The sequence below is a fragment of the Schistocerca americana genome, chromosome X (genome assembly GCF_021461395.2).
Source record: "Schistocerca americana isolate TAMUIC-IGC-003095 chromosome X, iqSchAmer2.1, whole genome shotgun sequence".
NCBI classification, from domain to species: domain Eukaryota; kingdom Metazoa; phylum Arthropoda; class Insecta; order Orthoptera; family Acrididae; genus Schistocerca; species Schistocerca americana.
Genome location: NC_060130.1, coordinates 7,015,950 through 7,040,870, shown reverse-complemented (window position 1 = coordinate 7,040,870; position 24,921 = coordinate 7,015,950). Strand labels below are relative to the sequence as shown.

The following is a 24,921-nucleotide window of genomic DNA, read 5'->3' as shown; positions in this document are numbered from 1 at the left end:
CACAGGAACAACAACAGAGCCGTGTCACTGCCACAGCTCTCTTCCAAGAGCACTGACATGGCACATGTTTACAGGTGATTGTTGTTAGGTGTCTTTGTGCTATTGTCAAATGACGGTGTGTTTATATGATTCTCTTGCATGAATTATTTCTTAAATGTAAAATTTAAAACATTTATCTCCTACTGCCACACCAGACTGGTCAAGTGACATGATGGAAACCTTTGACTCACTTAGTGATTTTACATAGGACAATAATTTCCCCTGCTTCTCAGCCAGATCTTTTGCTGAGGTATGACAGTGGTAGTAACCTTTCCTTGTTGCCATTTGGCATTCTCTTTTGAACCAAGAGTGCAGTAGCTTTTCCTTCCTCAGTATTTTCCGAATTTCATTGTTAAACCACAGTGGCTCTTTTGCATCCTTAATTCGTTTACTAGGTACAGACTTGTTGAGAGTGCAATTCACGATCTGCTTAAGCTTTGACCATAATCTCTCTACGTCCATCTTAATGGAACTAAGTGATGTCAGTTCTGTCTAAGTGAGATGCTAACATCTGCTTATCTGCTCTTTCTGGCATGAACGTTTTCCTAGCCTTCTTGACTGATTTATTAATTTTTGTAACCTTAGTTATTATGATGTTATCATGATTATTAATCCCCATCTCTATGCTGAAGTCATTGATGATATCTGGCCTGTTTGTAACTACAAGGTCTAAGATATTTCCATTGCATGTGGCATGCCAAACTAGGTGCTCAAGACAATTTTTGAAAACCACATTCAAAAGTGCTTCACAAGATTGACTGCACCCCCTGCAATGAAGCCATAGGCTACCATCTATACTCAGTAGGCTAAATTAACCTCCAACTAGTATTGCATGATCTAGGTATTGACGTGCTACTGTCTGTAGACTTTCTGTGAATGGCTCCAAAACTGTCATAGCAGAACCGGGTGGCTGATTAAAACATTCATTAATTAACGTGATTTCACGTAGACTTGTTATATGCAACCAGATAACTTCACTGTCACAATCAGCTTTGACCTCAATAGAGACAATGGACACTCCCTCTCGTACAGTGTCTAACCTGCCTTTCCGATATATATTCCATTAATCAGTAAATATGTCAGAGCTTTCTACTCTGGGTTTCAGCCAGCTCTCAGTCTCTGAGAATAATTTGAGTGCGAGACTTTCCTGGATGGCAGTAAATTCGAAAACTGTGTTACAAGTACTTTGACAACTGATAAAATTTTGACAGTCTACACTGGAGTGAATTCAAAAGATAAACCTCAACCAACATTGAATGTATCTTGGTGATAAAGAGCCCAAATAAATAAATAGATGATTTTATTCCATTTCATCTGATTGAATGAAACACACACAGCATAACTACTCAGAAAACAACTATAGTGCTGATTACATTTACTATCATACATGTAGCACTCTGAGAACATTTCACCTTGTCATAGTAGTCCTGTGTTTTGGAACTAGGCAGTGCTTCATTTCACAAAGCGAAAGGAATGGCTTGTGTGTAAGGAAAAAAAAAAAAAAAAAAAAAAAAAAAAAAAAAAAAAAAAAAAAAAAAAAAGAGAAAAAGAAGAAGAAGAAGAAGAAGAAGAAGAGGAAATAGTGGTTGCTGGTGTTTTTAACACTATCATTCAATTTAGTTCCTATTGTGAACTTTGCAGCTAGGATATGTAAATGCTCTGAGACTGCTATTGATAATATCTTTATGAACAAATCTAGGGGAAAAAAGTCATATCACAAAACCAATAGTAAATAGACTATCTGATCACAACGTGCAGCATCCTGTGTTAAATGTTGAAACTTGTCAGGATAAAAAAAATATTAAATCTGAGTACAGGAGGATAATAAATAAGCCAGAAATTGAGGAATTCAGGAAATTGCTCAAAGACATGAACTGGAGAGATGTTTACCTGACTCAAATGGAAAATACAAAGCATTTATTAATAAAGTTACCTCCTCTTTTGGAAATTGTTTTCCCCTAAAGGTAACTCAGATCACACAGAAGTCAAAAGATAAACCATGGATTACACAAGGAATAAAGATATCATGTGGGGCAAAAAGGAGACTGTATCTACTATCTAGGAACATTTCTGATATTAGCATTGTAATGCATTACAAAGAATACTGCAAAATATTGAATCAAGTAATCCAGAAATTGAAGTAGCTTTATTAAGAGAAAAAGATAATTGTATCAACAAAATAAGAACTGTATGGGATATAGTGAAGACAGAGAGAAGTGGGGCCAAAAAGGAAGTGGAACAGATAGCTCTAAAAGTAAATGAGGCTTTGGTAACAAGTGCATGTAGTGTTGTAAATCTCTTAAGCAAGACTTAATTTTTGTTACTGATGGCTCGGGGTTATCAGGTACGGTGAATGGTGCAATGGAGTATCTGGGACCAGTCTTTGAAGAACATTGTGTAGAACCTATTCGAGGAACTTTGAATTCCGACCATTGCTTCTCAGTATACTTACTCCTTAATGAAATTTGTTGCAAGTTACATATCTATATTTCCAACAAATAGCTCAATACATATTATCAATACTAGGAATAAGAACAATCTACATAAAGACCTAAAATCACTTATGTTGGTCCAAAAGGGGGTCCAATATTCAGGAACACACATTTTCAATAAATTACCAGCACCCATTAAAAACTTGGTTTCAGATAAAGCACAGTTTAAACAGAGTTTGAATGACTTTTTGATAGGCAATGCCTTCTACTCTATAGATGAATATCGTAACAGAGACTGAAAGGCCAGCTTAAGTAAAAATATGTTAGATTTAAGTTTTGACAGCACTTGGTTGCAACAGTCAATATTAAGTATTTTGTGTATGATAAATTTATTAATAGTGCATAACAATGTTTCATTCTGACAGCGTATTAATTCTGTAAATATTAGCTTTTCCAGTTTACTGTATTGTATTCACCTATTTTGACAATCTCGTGACAAATGATCAGGGAAGTATTCATTATATTAAAATGTTTTGTGTTATACATTCTGACATGTTCCACACCCTCGAGAATCATCTCATTTTTTCGGTGTATGTAACAAAAACTGAATCAAATCAAATCCAATCACCATCTCTCGTCATGTAATAACTTCACTTCTTCTTCTTCCCTTGTCGTCTCCTGTTTTTCCAGTACTCGTCCATCTCCTCCTCATGTTTTTCCCCCTTTATTCTATTCGTGTTGTTCTCAATCCCCTATTTCTTCTGCATTGAAAGCCTTTTATTTTTATTTACTTATTCTTTTATTGAGGTGAGTCTCTATGGACTGCGAGGTAACAACCGAATTCACTCTAGTGTCCAGGTCTTGTTCTTGCTCCAGCTTTGACTTCCTGCCAGTATATTCTGAGCCCCTCCAAGAAGTGCCTTTTTATGCTCTTCAGATAATGGTCCTCACTGTCTTTCGGATGTTGATGCCATGTTAAAACCTTGGTAGTTGGTCACCAGTCTTCTAAATTTGTTCCTTTCAGGAATTTCTCTCTGAGATACCAATCTGCTTAAGATCTTTTTCACATTCTTTGAACCATCTCGGCCTCGTTTTCTTAGATAGGATGAAACTCCGTATTCTTTTTGTTAGTCAATCACCGTCCATTTTCATGAGATGACCATAAAATAACAATCATTTCTTTGTAATGGATGCTGTGATAGGTTCTGTCTCACTGCACGTGTCCTCATTTGCTCTCATTCGTCATTGTCCATCGACCCATCTATTACCTTAGGATTTTCCTTAATATCCTACACTCACGCTTTTCCAGCCACTCAGCTTGACCTTGTCTATTCGTGGTCAAAGTTTTGGATGCTTATAAGCCCTCAGGTTGTACAACTGTATTATAATGTTGGAATTTGGCCCATATACTCATAGACTTGTTGTTATAAGTATTCTTTGTCAGTTGGTATGCTTGGTCTAACTTCCTCATCCCGACAATTGCTTCTTCTTTTAATCCATTCTCCTGGTGGATGACTTCACCGAGATACCTGAAATTCTTAACTCATCCGATTTTTTCCCAGGTTGGTTATCTTCCATTCAGGTCCGTCACAGATGTTCGTCATATATTTTGTCTTTTGAATAGAGATCTGGAGTCTAACTTTTTTCATCAATTTCTGACAGCCTATTTATCTTGTTGATTGCTGACTCTATGTTGTTAGCAAAAATGGCCAGGTCAGCCTCAAAATCTAAGCAGTCAATGCACACCCCTTTGTTCTTAGGACCAAGTCTGAACCACTCTTCATTTGTTTCTTCTTGGGCTAATAACTTTCTCCACTCTCGAATGACCTTTTCCAAGACACAATTGAAAAGGAGAGGGATAGTCTATCTCCTCGTCTTATGTCCGTTCTGATTGTAAAGGGTTCAGATACCTCACCCATAAGTTTAATTTTCGACACTGTGTTAGCAAGAGTTTGTTTGATCAGCTTTCTTGATGTATTATCCACCCCAAACTTTTCCAAAATATTCATTAATGCATGTCAGTCGATGGAGTCATATACTTTCTGAAAATCAACACGCATGACCACATAGTTATTTCTTCCAATTTTTTTTTGTACCTCATGATGTTCTTCAGGTTAAAGATCTGTTCTGCGCAAGAATCACCCTTTTGGAAACCAGCTTGATAGTCCCCAATCAGTTGGTTACAATGATCTTCTATTCTATTCTGTATCACTTTCGAGAGAATCTTATATGGAACAGATACTAATGAGGTACCCCTATAGTTATTGACATTCTATTTATCACCTTTTTTGTGTAGACGATGGATTAAAGCTGACTGCCATTCAGTTGGTATCATCCTAGCTCTCCAGATCTCCTCAAAAAGTTGGACTAGTATATCTAGAGTTTCATTATTTGCCAGCTTCAGTAGTTCCACCACTATTGAATCCTCTCCAGCTGCCTTATTATTCTTAAAGTTGTTGATGATCTCTTTGGTCTCCTCTTTACTAGATGGAGATGAGGGGTAGTTTGTGGATTGGGGCACATACAGGGAATCTTTCTTTCGGTTCATCACAATTAAGTAGGTTTTCAAAGTAACGAGACATTATCTTGCAGTTTTTTTGTTGGTCAGGCCGAGTGTGGTGTGCGTACTGTAAGACCTTCAGTGCACACACCATCAGATTATTTGACTTGTTGCTCTAACAAAGTAAGCGAGTGTCAGCAATATGTCTCGTGGTCTTATCATGGCGTATTTATCTTCTGCCATTAGGTCAGACGATAGAAATGCCACTTGCACGCTGAGAGTAGCAGATTGACGGTGACCAACTTTAAACAGAACTTGATTAATTTTCACATACATTTATTAAAATAATAACAAATATAAAAATTACTTAACTTGGTTCTGGATGCTATTTACAATTGACAATCTGAAGTTCCTTTGGTATTGATACATTAATCTTATTCTCACATATATCTCGGGTACTTGACGAAAGTGTCTATACATTTATCTTCATGGTAATGTACAGGAATATGGTAATCTTATTAGGCGCAGACTGAATCTTGACTATGGACTGGTACAGACAATTGTAGAACTCGTACAGACTGGTACAGACTATGCAGACTGGTACAGACTAATGCAGACTGGTGCAGACAAATGCAGACTGACTGGTCGAAGGTCTTTACACTCGTTATAATACCTCGCTCGTTCATGTATCACTGCGCGAGTGTGATGCGCGAGGAGAAAGTGTTCTATCTTAGCAGCAATCTCATTGGCTGTGTTACATATTAATACGCGGATCGGCGGAAGCAGAATTTGGTCCGTCTCTATGGCAGCGCCATCTCGTAGTGCGGAGATGGACGAGTGCTGCGCCTGCGCTGTTGTGCTTAGCGGGGCTCACTCTAGTGGGAAATTTGTGTACGCGCTGAATACGCGGAACTATGTACACAACACTGAGCTTTCCATTTTAGTCTCTAAAACAAAAACTAGGGGCTTGGTATCCTTTCAAATTCGATTTGAACGTCTGATAGAAGTCTCTGACATTGTTTATCTGGAAATGCTGATCGATCTGTTATAACTGCTGTTTCTCATGCAACTGCTTAGCCCTTCGTAGAGTTCTGGCTGCATATTTTCGAACTTCATGGAATACATCAAAATCATCAGGTCTCCTGGTAGAGTTCCACTTTTTCCATGCACTTGCTGTTTGGGCCACCACCTCACCACAAACCTCATTCCACCATGTATGATTCCTCTTTTTAGCTGTCAGGATTGTAGTATTAGCTGCTTGTTGGATCATGGAGTCAATGTCTGCCCATTTATGGGATTCAACTGTCAGTTACTGGTGGCATTGTTCCAATATGTTTTGATTGATTTTGAGCTTCGTAATATCATATTTATGAATTTTATTTCCGGTTTTCACGGTCTTATTGAGAGGGGTGAAATTAATTTTGATCTTGGAGAGGTGATGATCCTTTTAAATTCAGTATTTTATCTGTAAAAAGGTTTCTTTCTATTATTTCTGATTGTTTGATGTTGTTTCTTTCTTATTTCTGTAATCCATGCTATCATTGATTCCTTCTTCCAGAACTACTCATTCAGTAGAGGTCTCTAAAAAAGATTAATCTTCTTTTAGCCATTACTTCTGATATTTTCTCAAAATTTTTGTAGATATCCTCATTACTTCTCATTTTCCAACCGTCTGTAGCTTGTATTGCAACCATTATTTTCTAATAATGGTCCTTTGAGGAACCTCTGTTCTGTCCAGCTTATAGTTCATCATTAGGCATCCTCATCCATATAAACATCCTGGTCATACCACTGTGGGATAGTGTCTTAGTTTTGTTTTTTTAGTTGTACATTTCTTGTTGTAAATATCCTTTGTCAAACGATTTGCTCTCTCCAGTTTGCTGACTCTTGCATCTACTGTTAATTCTTCTAGTCCATTTTGTTGTACAGTTTGTCCAATATATTTAAATTTACTTCCTAATGCTATTTTACATTTTTGTTTTTCTAAGAGTGTTGATGCATTGTTTGAAATTGTCATCAATGTTGTTTTTTCGGCTGAAATTTTGGGACCAGCTTCCTTTGCTATTTCTTCCAAAAGATTTCTTTCAATAACTGTCTGCCAGATTTTTTGAAAGTATATCAGAATCATCTGCAGAAGCCAGGCAGTTTACCTTAATTCCATTTGTTTTTCATCCTAAAATTATTGGTTCAATTTTGTGATTTTTTTTTCTCCAAATTCCAGATACTTTCTATTTTTTCTAGAATGCAGTGTACAGTAAAGGTGATAAACTGTCCCCTTGTCTAACATCAGTTTTTATTTCAAATGGTTGAGATACTTCTCCCATAAATTTAGCTTCTGCCATCCTATTTGCTAGTGTTTTGAGGATTATGTTTGCTTTAACACAAAATTCTTTGATGATTTTACCTATAATTTCTCTGCCTACCAAATCAAATGTTTTCTTGAAACCAATACATGATACTATTATAGGTTTGGTGATTAACAGTATGTGGAGAATTATCGATTTTCTAATAAACATCTGTTCTGTGCAGGGTATTCCCTTTATAGAGCTCCTCGAGATTCTCCCAGTTATTTGTCTAAAGTTTCTACAACTCTGTCCAGAGAATTTTTGAAAATATTTTGTATACCACTGGCAGAAGTGAGGCATCTCTGCAATTGTTGACATTTTGTGTGTCCCCTTTTTTTCATAGCTGTGGATTAATGCTTTCCATAATCTCTTCAGCTTTCCAAATGTTCTCAAACAGCAGTTGTAGATCATTTGTGTGTTCTGACTATTTCAATAATTTTGCTGTAGTGGAGTCTTCATTTGTTGCTTTGAAGTGTTGGAATGATTTGATGGCTTCATGAATTTATTGTTCTGTTAGTGGAAAATCTTCCTCCAGATGTTGTGGGACTGCTATTATATATTGCTACAATGTGCTGTTATTATTATTGTTGTTGTTGTTGTGGTTGTTTGGTTGCCTGTTCTTCAGCACTATCTTTCTGTTTTGTTTATCTATTTGCCGCCATTTTAGCCCATTTAACGGTATTTTTACCTTGTTTTTCACTTATTTGACCTTTTGGTGGCTCCTCTTGAAGAGATCTTATTTCTCAGCATTTAAAATTACATCATCTGCTGCTCTTTCGCAACTCAATTTCATCATGTCCAGTCTAGTTTTTTCATTCATTTAACCATCCATCTTCCTTGACTCAAGATCCTGAATTTTCATCCTTAATTCTTGAACAGTCTCATTTCTCTTTTTACATTTTCCAGATGAAGAAACTTTTGGTCCTCAAAGCTAAGATTAGTATCAGTTTTTTTATTTGTTTCTGCTTATGGCTGCTATATCTCTTTAGTTAGAATATTTTCTCTCTCTGTATTTGATTATAGTCTAAGTCTGAATATTTTTATAAGTACATTTATTGCTGTAGCAATGAGTAAAATAAATTGTATTGCACTGCCTGTAGCATGTAGCACCATTTTGACTGTTAGTCCTCTTGCTGTACAAAAAGTAGCTTTGATGATTACTTAATGCAAGTATTTTGTAAGAGCTGTGGAATGGTTAGTATCTGTTTATATTTTTCTGATTAATTCAAGCTCGTCAATGCACATCCTCTGTTAAGGAAATATTTGAACTGAATTTACTGTGTGTTAAATATAAGCGGTGGATCCATTGGGGTAGTCTTTTTGATAGAAATATGTCAAGGTGAACAAAACAGGAGATGAAACTTCCTGGCAGATTAAAACTGTGTGCCCGACCGAGACTCGAACTCGGGACCTTTGCCTTTCGCAGGCAAGTGCTCTACCAAAGCACGACTCACGTCCGTTACTCACAGCTTTACTTCTGCCAGTACCTCGTTTCCGCTGCAGAGTGAAAATCTCATTCTGAAAACAGGAGATGGTGAAGGAAGAGAGGGAAAAGATCAACATTTGCTTCTCATCAGCAATATAACTGGGTTGCAACATTCAGTGAAAATTATCTGTGACAGGAAGTTGTCAGAAATACATTTTTTGAAGAAACTTTATGTTTGTATAAGCATTTATTAAATTTAAAAAGTTGGATTTCATCTGTTAATACAAAAGATAATGTTTTGCATTGCAGGCATGCTGAACCTGTCAAAGATGAAGAATCGGCCAATGATTCATATTGGAGGATAACAGTATGTATAACTTAAACTTGAGATTCTTGAAAATAAAGCTAGTCAGTATTTCTTAACAGTACTGATTTAAATACATCTAAAGATCGCTGTTACCTAAATGAAAGTTGACGAGCAAAGTCTTAGTGGACATTTGTATAAAATTGTCATAGGTGTTATTTACAAGAAGAGTAAATAGTTTCAATAGGAATGTGGTGAGACATTTAACAAATGTCATGACCACACATTAATAGGACCTTATAACACTACCATTATGATATTAGTATGCTTTTACGTAAATAACAGAAACCCTGTCTCTATGTTGCCACGTATAACCCTCTTACTAAAATTTAATTTAGTTTCCAAATAAAATACACTATGGAAGGATAGTCCTGTTTATAGGAAAAGATAATCAATAGAGTTATCCTTCTTACAGCATTTACCATGTGTTGCATCTAATGGATAAGAAAATTTGACTATTCACTTCTTTTCCTAAGATCTTACCCAGTGGCTAGATAGAAACACAGTATGAATAATAATATACTGAAGCTAGGACAACTCATTTCCAAGTTCATTTAGTGGTATGAAACATGTACTTAATGGTCACCAACCTATCCTGGCAATGAAATAGTGAAGTATTGGAGAAGCAGAAATGTGAATTTTGCCTACTTTCTTGCTACTGTTTAGTTTGGCTCTTCAAATAAATTACCCCACTTAAACAATTTTGGGCTACATCTTTATGCATTATGTTTGTAAAAAAGAAAAAGCCCAGTAGATAACTTCGAGGAAGGTAAAAAAAATTAGCCGGGGTGGGGGGGACAACCTTTAGAAAAGCACTTTCCATAATCAAGGAACTTAAATACTTAGACACTAAAGCACACACTTTTTAACTGAACATTTCACTTAAAGAAAACCTCTTTCTTGGTGGAATTAACTTTCAAAAGCTATTATTTTTTGAACTAATTCTGTATAGCCATCTAACAGGTTTTAGTAACTTGGCTTCACTCTGATTGAATTTTATGTAACCAAACTACAACACTTTGCAATAGTTAAGAAAACATTTTTATTATTTACACTAAAGCTATTTAAATGGTGCCTCTTTATATTAACTTGGAACTTCATAAGTCTGTAAAACAGGACACTCGGATTAATCAAACACCAGGAAGGAACCCTATACAGATGTATGATTAGGATGAAATAACAGGGTGAGCCAGTTTCCGTAAAGTTCAAGAATGATTATTAAAACACAGTTTAAATTATTGGTTCATGCCCTACAAAGGTAAAAATAGAAAAAAATCTTATCTGTGGGCTGTAGGCTTGGGTGTGGCGAACAGTTATGGCGGCTAAACTACCCACACTACAGCCTGCAAGTTACTTGCTGTATGGGCTCAATTTCTCTACTTGGCTTCAATCAGTTTTACATACAGTAGCTCAACAACTCGCAGCTATGCTGCAAGCTGTTTGCAGTCTTCAACCGAGGCATTTTTATGAAAATTTGCAGGCAAAGCTTCTGCTCCACAAAGGAGTTACCTCAATCACTGCTGCCTACAGACTGTGTGACTTACTTCCCGCACTTGCTCAAGGTAGCACGCCAATTCGCCTTTCGAACCTTTTCCACTCTCCATAGCCATTTTCGTTTCAAACAAAAGCAGACTGGCTTTTACATAACGCCTATTTCTTATATTGTTCCTAAGCATGATCATTTCTTAAATTGTCAAATTTACATCAACATGAACAATTTATACACACAAATATTTTTAAATACAAAATGTTATCAAAAAATTAGTTAGACCCGTGGTATCCTTTGAAGAGGACTTGGGCAGGTTTATCATATCCTAGTACACATTATTTTGTTACTTCCCTTCAGATATTCCATTTAGCTACATCTACAATTATTCCCAATGTTCTGCCTTTTGAGGTGTCCAGTGCGGGATCCTCTGCACTTCCTGGGTGTATTGTAACGAGTTAGCTCCCAGGAGCCTCTCAAACCACAAACTCTTAGAAGATTCACTCTTCTTGTACTTACGTCAGCATTGTCACTTTTGTATTCAACCCCAATGCAATTTCTGTGTTTCATAGTCAATGTGAAGGACCAAGGGATACAGAAAACCTGCACTGGTGCATCAGAATCCAATACTGGTCTCCCAGGAGCCACTGAAAGCACAAACTATAAGAAGATTCACTCTTCTTGTACTTAAGGCGGCATTGTCTCATTTGTATTCAATCCCGATGCAATTACTGTGTTTCATGGTCAATGTGAAGATCCAAGTAATACAGTAAACCAGCACTGGTGCATCGGAATCTAATACTGGTCTCCCAGGAGCCGCTCAAAGCACAAACTCTTAGAAGATTCAATCTTCTTGTACGTAAGTCAGCATTGTGCATTAAGTATTCAATCCCGATGCGATTTCTGTGTTTCATGGTCAATGTGAAGGTCAAAGGGATACATTTAACGTGCACTGGTGCATCGGAATCTAATACTGGTCTCCCAGGAGCCGCTCAAACCACAAACGCTTAGAAGATTCACTCTCCTTGTACTTAAGTTGGCATTGTGCCTTTTGTACACAATCCCGATGCAATTTCTGTGTTTCATGGTCAATGTGAGGATCCATGGGATACAGTAAACTTGCACTGGTGCATCGGAATCTAATACTATTCTCCCAGGAGCCGCTGAAAGCACAAATTCCTAGAAGATTCATTCTTCTTGTACTTAAATTGGCATTGTCCATTTTGTATTCAATCTCGATGCAATTACTGTGTTTCAAGGTCAATGTGAAGATCCAAATGATACAGTGAACCTGCACTGGTGCATCGGAATGTAATACCGGCCTCCCAGGAGCCGCTCAAAGCACAAACTCTCAGACGATCACTCTTCATGTACTTAAGTCGTCATTGTGCCTTTTGTATTTAATCCCGTTGCGATTTCTGTGATTCATGGTCAATGAGAAGGTCCAAGGGATACAGTAAACCTGCGCTGGTGCATCCGAATCCAATACTGGTCTCCCAGGAGCCGCTGAAAGCACAAACTCCTAGAGGATACATTCTTCTTGTACTTAAGTCATCATTGTCCTATTTGTATTCAATCCCGATGCAATATCTGTATTTCATGGTCAATGTGAAGGTCCAAATGATAGAGTCAACCTGCACTGGTGAATGGGAATGTAATACTGGTTTCCCAGGAGCCGCTCAAAGCACAAACTCTTAGAAGATTCACTCTTCTTGTACTTAAGTTGGCATTGTGCATTTGATTTCAATCCCGATGCAATTTCTGTGTTTCATGGTCAATGTGAAGGTCCAAGAGATGCAGTAAACCTGCACTGGAGCATCGGAATCTAATACTGGTCTCCCAGGGGCCACCCAGAACACAAACTCTTAGATGATTAAGTCTTCTTGTACTTAAGTCGGCAGTCCCTTTTGTATTCAATCCCGGTGCAATTTTTGTGTTTCATGGTAATGTGAAGATCCAAGGGATACAGTAAACCCGCACTGCTGCATTGGAATTTGATACTGGTCTCCCAAGAGCGGCTCAAAGCACTAACTCTTAGAAGATTCACTCTTCTTGTACTTAAGTCGGCATTGTCCCTCTTGTATTCAATCCCGATGCAATTTCTGTGTTTCATGGTCAATGTGAAGGTCCAAGGGATACAGTAAACCTGCACTGGTGAATCAGAATCTAATACTGGTCTCCCAGGAGCCGCTCAAAGCACAAACAGTTAGAAGATTCACTATTCTTGTACTTAAGTCGGCATTGTCCCTTTTGTATTCAATCCCGATGAAATTTCTGTGTTTCATGGGCAATGTAAAGGTCCAAGGGATACAGTAAACCAGTACTGGTGCATCAGAATGTAATACTGGTCTCCCTGAAGCTGCTCAACCCACAACCTCTTAGAAAATTCACTCTTCTTGTACTTAAGTCGGCTTTGTCCCGTTTCTATTCAATCTCGATGCAATTTCTGTGTTTCATCTTCAATGTGAAGGTCGAAGGGATACAGTGAACCTGCGCTGGTGCATCGGAAACTATTACTGGTCTCCCAGGAGCCGCTCTAAGCACAAACTCTTAGAAGAATCACTCTCCTTGTTCTTATGTAGGCATTGTGCCTTTTGTATTCAATCCCGATGCAATTTCGGTGTTTCATGATCAATGTGAAGCTCCAAGGGATACAGTAAACCTGCACTGGTGCATTGGAATCTAATACTGGTCTCCCATGAGCCGCTCAAATAACAAACTCTTAGAAGATTTACTCTTCTTGTACGTAAGTCGGCATTGTGCATTTGGTATTCAATCCCGATCCATTTTCTGCGTTTCATGGTCAATGTGAAGGTCCAAGGGATACAGTACACCTGCACTGGAGCATCAGAATCCAATACTGGTCTCCAAGGAGCCGCTCAAATCAATTTCTTAAATGATTAACTCTTCTTGTACTTAAGTTGGTAGTCCCTTTTCTATTCAATCCCGATGCAATATCTGTGTTTCATGGTCAATGTGAATGTCCAAGGGATACAGTAAACCTGCACTGGTGCATTGGAATCTAATACTGGTCTCCCAGGAATCGCTCAAAGCACAAACTCTTACAAGATTCACTCTTCTTGTACTTAAGTCGGCATTGTGGTTTTTGTTTTCAATCCCGATGCAATTTCTGTGTTTGATGGTCCATGTGAAGGTCCGACGGATACAGTAAACCCGCATTGGGTCATCGGAATCTAATACTGGTCTCCTAGGAGCCGCTCATATCACAAACTCTATAAGATTCACTCTTCTTGTACTTAATTTGGCTTTGTGCCTTTTGTACTCAATCCCGATGAAATTTCTGTGTTTCATGGTCAATGTGAAGGTCCAAGGGATACAGTATACCTGCACTGGTGCATCGGAATCGCATACTGGCCCCCAGGTGCCGTTCAAAACACAAACTCTTAGACGATCACTCTTCCTGTACTTAAGTCGTCATTGTGCCTTTTGTATCCAATGCCGCTGCAATTTCTGTGATTCATGGTTAATGAGAAGGTCCAAGGGATACAGTAAACCTGCGCTGGTGCACCGGAATCTAATACTGGTCTCCCAGGAGCCGCTGAAACCCCAAACTCCTAGGGGATTTATTCTTCTCGTACTTAAGTCGTCATTGTCCTATTTGTATTCAATCCCGATGCAATTTCTGTGTTTCATGGTCAATGTGAAGGTCCAAATGATACAGTCAACCTGCACTGGTGAATTGGAATCTAATACTGGCGTCCCAGGAGCCGCTCAAAGCACATACTCTTAGAAGATTCGCTCTTCTTGTACTTCAGTTGGCATTGTGCATTTGTATTCAATGCCGATGCAATTTCTGTGTTTCATGGTCATTGAGAAGTTCCAAGGGATACAGTAAACCTGCACTGGTTCATCGGAATCTAATACTGGTCTCCCATGAGCCGCTCAAACCACAAACTCTTAGAAGATTCACTCTTCTTGTACTTACGTCGGCATTGTGCATTTAGTATTCAATCCCGATGCGATTTCTGTGTTTCATGGTCAATGTGTAGGTCCAAGGGGTACAGTAAACCTGCACTGGTGCATCGGAATCTAATACTCGTCTCGCAGGAGCCGCTCAAACCACAATCTCTTAGAAAACTCACTCTTCTTATACTTAAGTCGGAATTGTCCCTTTTGTATTCAATCCCCATGCAATATCTGTGTTTCATGGTCAGTGTGAAGGTCAAAAGGGATGCAGTAAACGTGCACTGGTGCATCGGAATCTAATACTGGTCTCCCAGGAGACGCTCAAATCACAAACTCTTCGAAGATCCACTCTTCTTGTACTTAAGATGGCATTGTGAGTTTTGTATTCACCCCGATGCAATTTCTGTGGTTCATGGTCAATGTGAAGGTCCAAGGAATACAGTAAACCTGCACTGGTGCATCGGAATCTAATACTGGTCTCCCAGGAGCAGCTCAAACCGCAAACTCTTAGAAAATTCACTCTTCTTGTACTTAAGTCGGCTTTGTCCCGTTTCTATTCAATCTCGATGCAATTTCTGTGTTTCATCTTCAATGTGAAGGTCGAAGGGATACAGTGAACCTGCGCTGGTGCATCGGAAACTATTACTGGTCTCCCATGAGCCGCTGAAACCCCAAACTCCTAGGGGATTTATTCTTCTCGTACTTAAGTCGTCATTGTCCTATTTGTATTCAATCCCGATGCAATTTCTGTGTTTCATGGGCAATGTAAAGGTCCAAGGGATACAGTAAACCAGTACTGGTGCATCAGAATGTAATACTGGTCTCCCTGGAGCTGCTCAACCCACAACCTCTTAGAAAATTCACTCTTCTTGTACTTAAGTCGGCTTTGTCCCGTTTCTATTCAATCTCGATGCAATTTCTGTGTTTCATCTTCAATGTGAAGGTCGAAGGGATACAGTGAACCTGCGCTGGTGCATCGGAAACTATTACTGGTCTCCCAGGAGCCGCTCTAAGCACAAACTCTTAGAAGAATCACTCTCCTTGTTCTTATGTAGGCATTGTGCCTTTTGTATTCAATCCCGATGCAATTTCGGTGTTTCATGATCAATGTGAAGCTCCAAGGGATACAGTAAACCTGCACTGGTGCATTGGAATCTAATACTGGTCTCCCATGAGCCGCTCAAATAACAAACTCTTAGATGATTTACTCTTCTTGTACGTAAGTCGGCATTGTGCATTTGGTATTCAATCCCGATCCGTTTTCTGCGTTTCATGGTCAATGTGAAGGTCCAAGGGATACAGTACACCTGCACTGGAGCATCAGAATCCAATACTGGTCTCCAAGGAGCCGCTCAAATCAATTTCTTAAATGATTAACTCTTCTTGTACTTAAGTTGGTAGTCCCTTTTCTATTCAATCCCGATGCAATTTCTGTGTTTCATGGTCAATGTGAATGTCCAAGGGATACAGTAAACCTTCACTGGTGCATTGGAATCTAATACTGGTCTCCCAGGAATCGCTCAAAGCACAAACTCTTACAAGATTCACTCTTCTTGTACTTAAGTCGGCATTGTGGTTTTTGTTTTCAATCCCGATGCAATTTCTGTGTTTGATGGTCCATGTGAAGGTCCGACGGATACAGTAAACCCGCATTGGGTCATCGGAATCTAATACTGGTCTCCTAGGAGCCGCTCATATCACAAACTCTATAAGATTCACTCTTCTTGTACTTAATTTGGCTTTGTGCCTTTTGTACTCAATCCCGATGAAATTTCTGTGTTTCATGGTCAATGTGAAGGTCCAAGGGATACAGTATACCTGCACTGGTGCATCGGAATCGCATACTGGCCCCCAGGTGCCGTTCAAAACACAAACTCTTAGACGATCACTCTTCCTGTACTTAAGTCGTCATTGTGCCTTTTGTATCCAATGCCGCTGCAATTTCTGTGATTCATGGTTAATGAGAAGGTCCAAGGGATACAGTAAACCTGCGCTGGTGCACCGGAATCTAATACTGGTCTCCCAGGAGCCGCTGAAACCCCAAACTCCTAGGGGATTTATTCTTCTCGTACTTAAGTCGTCATTGTCCTATTTGTATTCAATCCCGATGCAATTTCTGTGTTTCATGGTCAATGTGAAGGTCCAAATGATACAGTCAACCTGCACTGGTGAATTGGAATCTAATACTGGTGTCCCAGGAGCCGCTCAAAGCACATACTCTTAGAAGATTCGCTCTTCTTGTACTTCAGTTGGCATTGTGCATTTGTATTCAATGCCGATGCAATTTCTGTGTTTCATGGTCATTGAGAAGTTCCAAGGGATACAGTAAACCTGCACTGGTTCATCGGAATCTAATACTGGTCTCCCATGAGCCGCTCAAACCACAAACTCTTAGAAGATTCACTCTTCTTGTACTTACGTCGGCATTGTGCATTTAGTATTCAATCCCGATGCGATTTCTGTGTTTCATGGTCAATGTGTAGGTCCAAGGGGTACAGTAAACCTGCACTGGTGCATCGGAATCTAATACTCGTCTCGCAGGAGCCGCTCAAACCACAATCTCTTAGAAAACTCACTCTTCTTATACTTAAGTCGGAATTGTCCCTTTTGTATTCAATCCCCATGCAATATCTGTGTTTCATGGTCAGTGTGAAGGTCAAAAGGGATGCAGTAAACGTGCACTGGTGCATCGGAATCTAATACTGGTCTCCCAGGAGACGCTCAAATCACAAACTCTTCGAAGATCCACTCTTCTTGTACTTAAGATGGCATTGTGAGTTTTGTATTCACCCCGATGCAATTTCTGTGGTTCATGGTCAATGTGAAGGTCCAAGGAATACAGTAAACCTGCACTGGTGCATCGGAATCTAATACTGGTCTCCCAGGAGCAGCTCAAACCGCAAACTCTTAGAAAATTCTCTCATCTTGTACTTCAGTCGGCATTGTCCATTTTGTATTCAATCCCGATGAAATTTCTGTGTTTCATGGTCAATATGATCGTCCAAGGGATACAGTAAACCGGCACTGGTTCATGGGAATCTAATACTGGTCTCCCATGAGCCGCTCAAACCACAAACTCTTAGAAGATTCACTCTTCTTGTACTTAAGTCGGCATTGTGCATTTAGTATTCAATCCCGATGCGATTTCTGTGTTTCATGGTCAATGTGAAGGTCGAAGGGATACAGTAAACCTGCACTGGTGCATCGGAATCTAATACTGGTCTCGCAGGAGCCGCTCAAACCACAATCTCTTAGAAAACTCACTCTTCTTATACTTAAGTCGGCATTGTCCCGTTTGTATCCAATCCCGATGCGATTTCTGCGTTTCATGGTCAATGTGAAGGTCCAAGGGATACAGTAAACCTGCACTGGTGCATCGGATTCTAATACTTGTCTCGCAGGTGCCGCTCAAACCACAATCTCTTAGAAAACTCACTGTTCTTGTACTTTAGTCGGAAATGTCCTTTTTGTATACAATGTCGGTCCGCAGGGGGCTCCCGTCTTGGGAGTATGTGGGTGGCATCCACACGGGCCCTTAGCTAAGCCTGGCATTACTTCCACTTACTTGTGTCAGGCTTCTCCTGTTTCCTTTCCTATCCGGCCCCCCTCGGCCAACTCTTGGTTTCTTCGACCCCAACGGTATTAGGTTTCCGAGGCCCAAGGGTGTCTTTCACTTTCCTCTCTAGTATCTATTATCTACCCTCCGACCCAACGGCGAAGCGAGCGGAAGAGGAATCTTATATCCCAGGTTCTCAAAGATCGTGGAGGCGGAAGAGGTCATGCCAGACGAACTGGCTGTAAAGGCGCCGCTCAGCCATCATTGAGCTCGCGGCAGTTCGTTGCAGTTCTGGTACCGGAAGTCACATGTCACATACATATGTGCCGTGATGAATTGTTCCAGAATCATAGTGTGTGGGTCACTTCCTCGCAAGCTGTAATCCACCTTAAACAAATTCACGCAAATGGCAATTTCTCCTGTCATTTTCTCTAAAGACCATGGCGATGGGATAAGGACGATGGTAGCAGGCTCCGAGTGAAGCTGGAAGCTACTAGTCTGGACCTGCACACTGGCGGCAGGTGTGTGATGGTCGCCTTCCTGAGAACCCGTGTGACTACTCGGGAATCCGGTCCTGCACCTGCGACTGGGCAGGCCTATTTAGGATGACCGCTGCCCACCCTGAATGGGGAAGGCCCTAGAAAATGTGGGCTAAACATCGGAAGTCACACTTGAACCGGGCTGGGAATCCGCACCCAGTAGGTCACTCCTTATACTGCGGACGTAAACAAAAGAAGAATGAAATGATTATGACAATAGGGACATGGAATGTCAGGACCCTCCTGGACGTGAACAATTACAGACCAGAGAGAAGAACTGCTCTTATCACCCAAGAACTAGCCCGTCTAGATATAGACATTGCTGCCTTGAGTGAGACAAGACTCTCAGGTGAGGGACACATTAGTGAGGTACGTTCAGGGTACACCATCTTCTGGAAGGGAAAGGATGCAGGAGAACCACGCATCCATGGTGCAGGATTTGCCGTAAAAACGAAAATAGTGAAAGATCTTCGACTTACACCTGTCTCAATTAATGAAAGACTGATGACTCTTAGAGTACCCATTGGTTCAGACAGATTCATCACCTTCGTCTCTGCATATGCTCCTACTTTAGACAGTGATGAAGACACAAAGAATCAGTTCTACCACCAACTGAACAGTACTCTCTCTAAAATACCCATTCAAGATAAATTAATTTTACTTGGTGATTTCAATGCCAGAGTGGGAAGGGGCAACCGTTTTTGGAGAGATGTCATGGGTAAACAAGGGGTGGGAAACTGCAATGCAAATGGGTTGCTACTTCTTGGTCTGTGTGCTGAGCACGAGCTTTTCATCTCCAATACCCAATTCCGTTTGCGTAACCGCTATAAGACCACATGGATGCACCCACGCTCCAAACATTGGCATCTTATAGACTACGTTATTACGCGACAGCGTGACAAGAAAGACATTCTCATCACAAAAGCAGCACTAAACATCGATGAGTGCTGGACGGACCATAGACTTTTAGTCAGCCGTTTGAGAGTACCAAAGTATCGCAAGCCACGATCCCACTTTTCAAACCCACCACGCAGAAAATTCAACATAAGCAACCTGAACAACAAAAATGTTCGCTCACACTTCCAAGACATACTGTCCGAACAACTTAACAAAGCTCCAGCAACCACAGATGACGTCGAACAAGAATGGACCACATTAAAGAACATCATCAAAGAAACTGCTGAGAATGTTGTTGGTTGTAGTGCACGGAAAAGAAGTGACTGGTTTGATGACAACCACGGAGAAATCCAAGCCATCATCAATGCAAAGCGGGATGCTTACCTATCCCTTGCTCAAGATCCATCCTGCGCAGAAAAGAAAGCACACTTTCTAGAACTCAAGCAGAAATGTCAAAGTGAAATACGAGTAATCAAGAACAAATGGTGGCAACAGAAAGCCACAGAACTCCAAAATCTTTCTGATGCAAGGAACCTGCGTGGCTTTTATGCTGGTATTAAAGAGCTGTATGGACCTATCCGCTCATCATCAGGAGCACTTAAAGCTGCTGACAACTCCACCATTCTTACTGAAAGTCAGGACATCTTAAATCGTTGGAAAGAGCACTTCAGCTCACTGTTAAACAGCCCTTCTACTGCCGCTGGAGATTTTCTCAAAAATGTCCCACAGCACCCTCCAAAACCCTGTCTGGCTGATCCTCCAACTTTTCAAGAATTTTGCAAGGCACTCAAGAGTGTGAAACCTGGGAAGGCTCCTGGACCTGACAGCATCCCGATGGAGCTTATTGAGGGTGGCGGCTTGCCTCTAAAAACTAGACTCTTCTCACTTATTATATTAATGTGGGAAACCCGCAAGGTACCAGCTGACTTGAAGAACTCCACAATTGTCACCATCTTCAAAAAGGGCGACAAAAGCGTCTGTGGTAACTACCGGGGAATATCTCTACTCTCTGTCACTGGAAAAATTTTTGCAAGAATCCTTTTAAATCGCCTCCAGACACTTTCAGAGACTATACTACCTGAGTCTCAATACAGGTTTCGACCTTCAAGAGGGACAATTGACATGATCTTCTGTGCACGACAACTACAGGAGAAGTGCAGAGAACAGCAAAAGCCTTTACTACTTGTTTTCTACGATCTAGAAAAGGCCTTTGATACAGTTCCCAGAGAAGCCATGTGGATGGTCTTAAAACGCTTCGGCTGCCCTGAACATTTTGTTGACCTGATTGAAGCTCTCCACGTTGATATGACTGGACAGGTCCTCTGCCAGAATGAAATGACTGGTGAATTCCCAATAACAAGTGGGCTTAAACAAGGATGCGTTCTTGCACCCACATTATTTGCATTGTATCTGGCAGCTATGCTTTATGAGACAACCGTAAACAATGCAGGAATAGAACTAAAGTACAGGTTTGATGGAGGATTATTCAACCAGTCCAGACTCCATTCAAAAAGGTTCACCAATACCACTCGTGTGACAGAGCTGCAGTATGCTGATGACAATGCCTCTCCAGCTCATTCACCTGCAGAGTTGCAGCTGTCAGTTGATTCCTTCAGCAGGGCGTACGAACGATTTGGTCTCTCCATCAATATTTCAAAGACAAAGGTGATGGCGCAGCCAACTCCTGGCTCCTCCGTTCCTGACTTCAGCATATCCATCTATGATACACTCCTGGAACAAGTGGACCATTTCCTCTACCTGGGAAGCATACTGTCATCCAACTGCTCATCTGGAAAAGAAGTGGAGAATAGAATACGTGCTGCACATGTAGCATTTGGTCGTCTTACAAAGCGTGTCTTCCTGAATAAAGACCTAACACTGTACACCAAACTGGTGGTGTACAAAGCTGTAGTCATTTCCACCCTGCTATATGGTTGCGAAACCTGGACGTTGTATCGCTGCGATCTGAAGAAACTAGAACGCTTCAACCAACAGAAGCTAAGATATATCAAGAACCTAAAATGGGATGACTTCATATCCAACACGGCTGTTCTAGAGAGAGCAAAAATGCATAGCATGGAAGCTCTTATCATTGGGCATCAACTCAGATGGGTCGGACATGTCCAGCGGATGAAAAATGACAGACTTCCAGGCCAAATGCTGTACAGCGAAGTGAGCACAGGTAAAAGGCCAGGAGGTGCCCCTCTCAAACGTTATAAGGATCAGTACAAGAAAAATCTGAAAAACTTGAACATCGATCCGAGTAACTGGTCCACAATAGCAGAAGACCGAAGTCGCTGGCGTTCAGTTACCTCAAATGCTCTTCAAAACTTTGAGCTGGAACGTCGAAGAATGGAGAATGACAAACGCCAGAGACGTAAACTCCTCCAGGCTCAGCCACGTCCTCCACCTTCCATCAGCTGTAATGTCTGTGGCCGCCTGTTCCACGCTAGGATTGGATTGCTAAGCCATCAACGAAACTTCCACGCCTGAACCGTGACAAAGGAAATCTCAGGAGAGAAATGAAAACTCGTATACGAGTATCAGCCGACGACGACGACGACGACGATACAATGTCTATGCAATTTCTGTGTTTCCGGGTCAATGTGAAGGTCCAAGGGATACAGTAAACCTGCACTGGTGCATCGGAATCTAATACTGTTATCCCAGGAGTTGCTCAAAGCACAAAATCTTAGAAGATTCGCTCTTCTGGTACTTAAGTCGGCATTGTGCCTATTGTATTCAATCCCGATGCGATATCTGTCTTTCATGGTCAATGTGGAAGTCCAAGGGATACAGTAATCCTGCACTAGTGCATCGGAATCTAACACTAGACTCCCAGGAGCCGCTCAGAGCACAAACTGTTAGATGATTATCTCTTCTTGTACTTAAGATCGGATTGTCCCTTTGTATTCAATCCCGATGCAATTTCTATGTTTCATGGTCAATGTTAAGGTCCAAGGGATACAGTAAACCCACACTGGTGCATTGGAATCTAATACTTGTCTCCCAGGAGCTACTCAAAGCACTAACTCTTAGAAGATTCACTCTTCTTGTACTTAAGTCGGCATTGTCCCACTTGTATTCAATCCCGATGCAATTTCTGTGTTTCATGGTCAATGTGAAGGTCCAAGGGATTCAGTAAACCAGCACTGGTGCATCGGAATCAGATACTGGTCTCCCTGGAGCTGCTCAACCCACAACCTCTTAGAAAATTCACTCTTCTTGTACTTAATTTGGCATTGTGCCGTTTGTATTCAATCCCGATGCAATTTCTGTGTTTCATGGTCAATGTGAAGGTCCAAGGGATACAGTAAACCTACACTGGGGCATCGGAATCTCACACTGGCCCCCAGGTGCCGTTCAAAGCACAAACTCTTAGATGAATCACTCTTCTTGTACTTAGGTCGACATTGTCCCTTTTGTATTCAATCCTGATGCAATTTCTGTGTTTCATGGTCAATGTGAAGGTCAAAGGGATACAGTAAACGCGCATTGGTGCATCGGAATCTCATACAGGTCTCCCAGGAGACGCTCAAGGCACAAACTCTTAGAAGATTCACTCTTCTTGTACTTACGTCGGCATTGTGCCTTTTGTATTCAATCCCAATGCAATTTCTGTGTGACATGGTCAATGTGAAGGTCCAAGGGATACAGTACACCTGCACTGGAGCATCGGAATCTAATACTGGTCTCCCAGGGGCCACTCAAAACACAAACACTTAGATGATTAACTCTTCTTGTACTTAAGTCGGCAATGACCCTCTTGTATTCAATCCCGATGCAATTTCTGTATTTCATGGTCAATATGAAAGTCCAAGGGATACAGCAAACCTGCACTGGTGTATCGGAATCTAATACTGGTCTCCCAGGAGCCGCTCAAAGCACAAACTGTTAGAAGATTCACTCTTCTTGTACTTAAGTGGGCATTGTCCCTTTTGTATTCAATCCTGATGAAATTTCTGTGTTTCATGGGCAATGTAAAGGTCCAAGGGATACAGTAAACCAGCACTGGTGCATCGGAATCTAATACTGGTCTCCCAGGAGCCACTCAAAGGACAAATTCTTAGAAGATTCACTCTTTTTACTTAAGTCAGCATTGTTCCCTTTGTATTCAATCCCGATTCGATTTCTGTGTTTCATGGTCAATGTGGATGTCCAACGAATACAGTAAACCTGCACTGGTGCATCGGACTTCAATACTGGTCTCCCAGGAGCCGCTCAATTCACAAGTTACTAGAAGATTCACTCTTCTTGTACTTAAGTCGACATTGTATCTTTTGTATTGGTCCGAATGCAATTTGTGTGTTTCATGGTCAATGTGAAGGTCCAAGGGATACAGTAAACCTGTACTGGTGCATCCGAATCTAATACTGGTCTCCCAGGAGCCGCTGAAAGCACAACTCTTAGAAGATTCACTCTTTTTGTACTCAAGTCGGCATTGTGCGTTTTTTATTCAATCCCGACGTGATTTCTGTGTTTCATGGTCAATGTGAAGGTCAAGGGATACAATAAACCTGCACTGGTTCAACGGAATCTACTACTGGTCTCCCAGGAGCAGCTCAAACCACAAACGCTAGGAAAATTCTCTCATCCTGTACTTATGTCGGCATTGTCCATTTTGTACTCAATCCCGATGAAATTTCTGTGTTTCATGGTCAATGTGAAGGTCCAAGGGAAACAGTAAACCTGCGCTGGTGCATCGGAATCTAATACTGGTCTTCCAGGAGCCGCTCAAATCACAAACTCTTAAAAGATTCACTCTTCTTGTACTTACGTAGGCATTGTGCCTTTTGTATTCAATCCCGATGCAATTTCTGTGTTTCATGATCAATGTGAAATTCCAAGGAATACAGTAAACCTGCACTTGTGCATCGGAATCTAATACTGGTCTCCCATGAGCCGCTCAAAGCACAGACTCTTAGAAGATTTTCTCGTCTCGTACGTAAGTTGGCATTGTGCATTTTGTATTTAATCCCGATGCGATTTCAGCGTTTCATGGCCAATGTGAAGGTCCAAGGGATACAGTACACCTGCACTGGAGCATCGGATCTAATACTGGTCTCTCAGGAGCCGTACAAAGGACAAACTCTTAGATGATTAACTCTTCTTGTACTTGAGTCGGTAGTCCGTTTTGTATTCAATCCCGATGCAATTACTGTGTTTCATGGTCAATGAGAAGGTCCAAGGGATACAGTAATTCTGCACAGGTGCATCGGAATCTAATACTGGTATCCCATGAGCCGCTCAATGCACAAACTCTGAAGTGATTCACTATTCTTGTACTTAAGTCGGCATTGTCCTTTTTGTATTCAATCCCGATGCAATATCTGTGTTTCATGGTCAATGTGAAGGACCAAGGGGTACAGTAAACCTGCACTGGTGCATCGGAACCTAATACTGGTCTCCC

The 24,921-nt window shown here is 40.8% G+C and overlaps 1 protein-coding gene across 1 annotated transcript in view; it reads left to right on the top strand.

Moving 5' to 3' along the window:
* LOC124556732 (molybdenum cofactor biosynthesis protein 1-like) overlaps nucleotides 1–9,107 on the top strand; it is a 137,382-nt gene extending 128,275 nt beyond the window's left edge. Inside the window, exon 7 of the mRNA XM_047130731.1 lies at nucleotides 9,052–9,107. Within this exon, the coding sequence (XP_046986687.1) occupies nucleotides 9,052–9,107 (56 nt within the window). The remainder of the gene's footprint in view (nucleotides 1–9,051) is intronic.
* The last annotated feature ends 15,814 nt before the right edge of the window (nucleotides 9,108–24,921 follow it).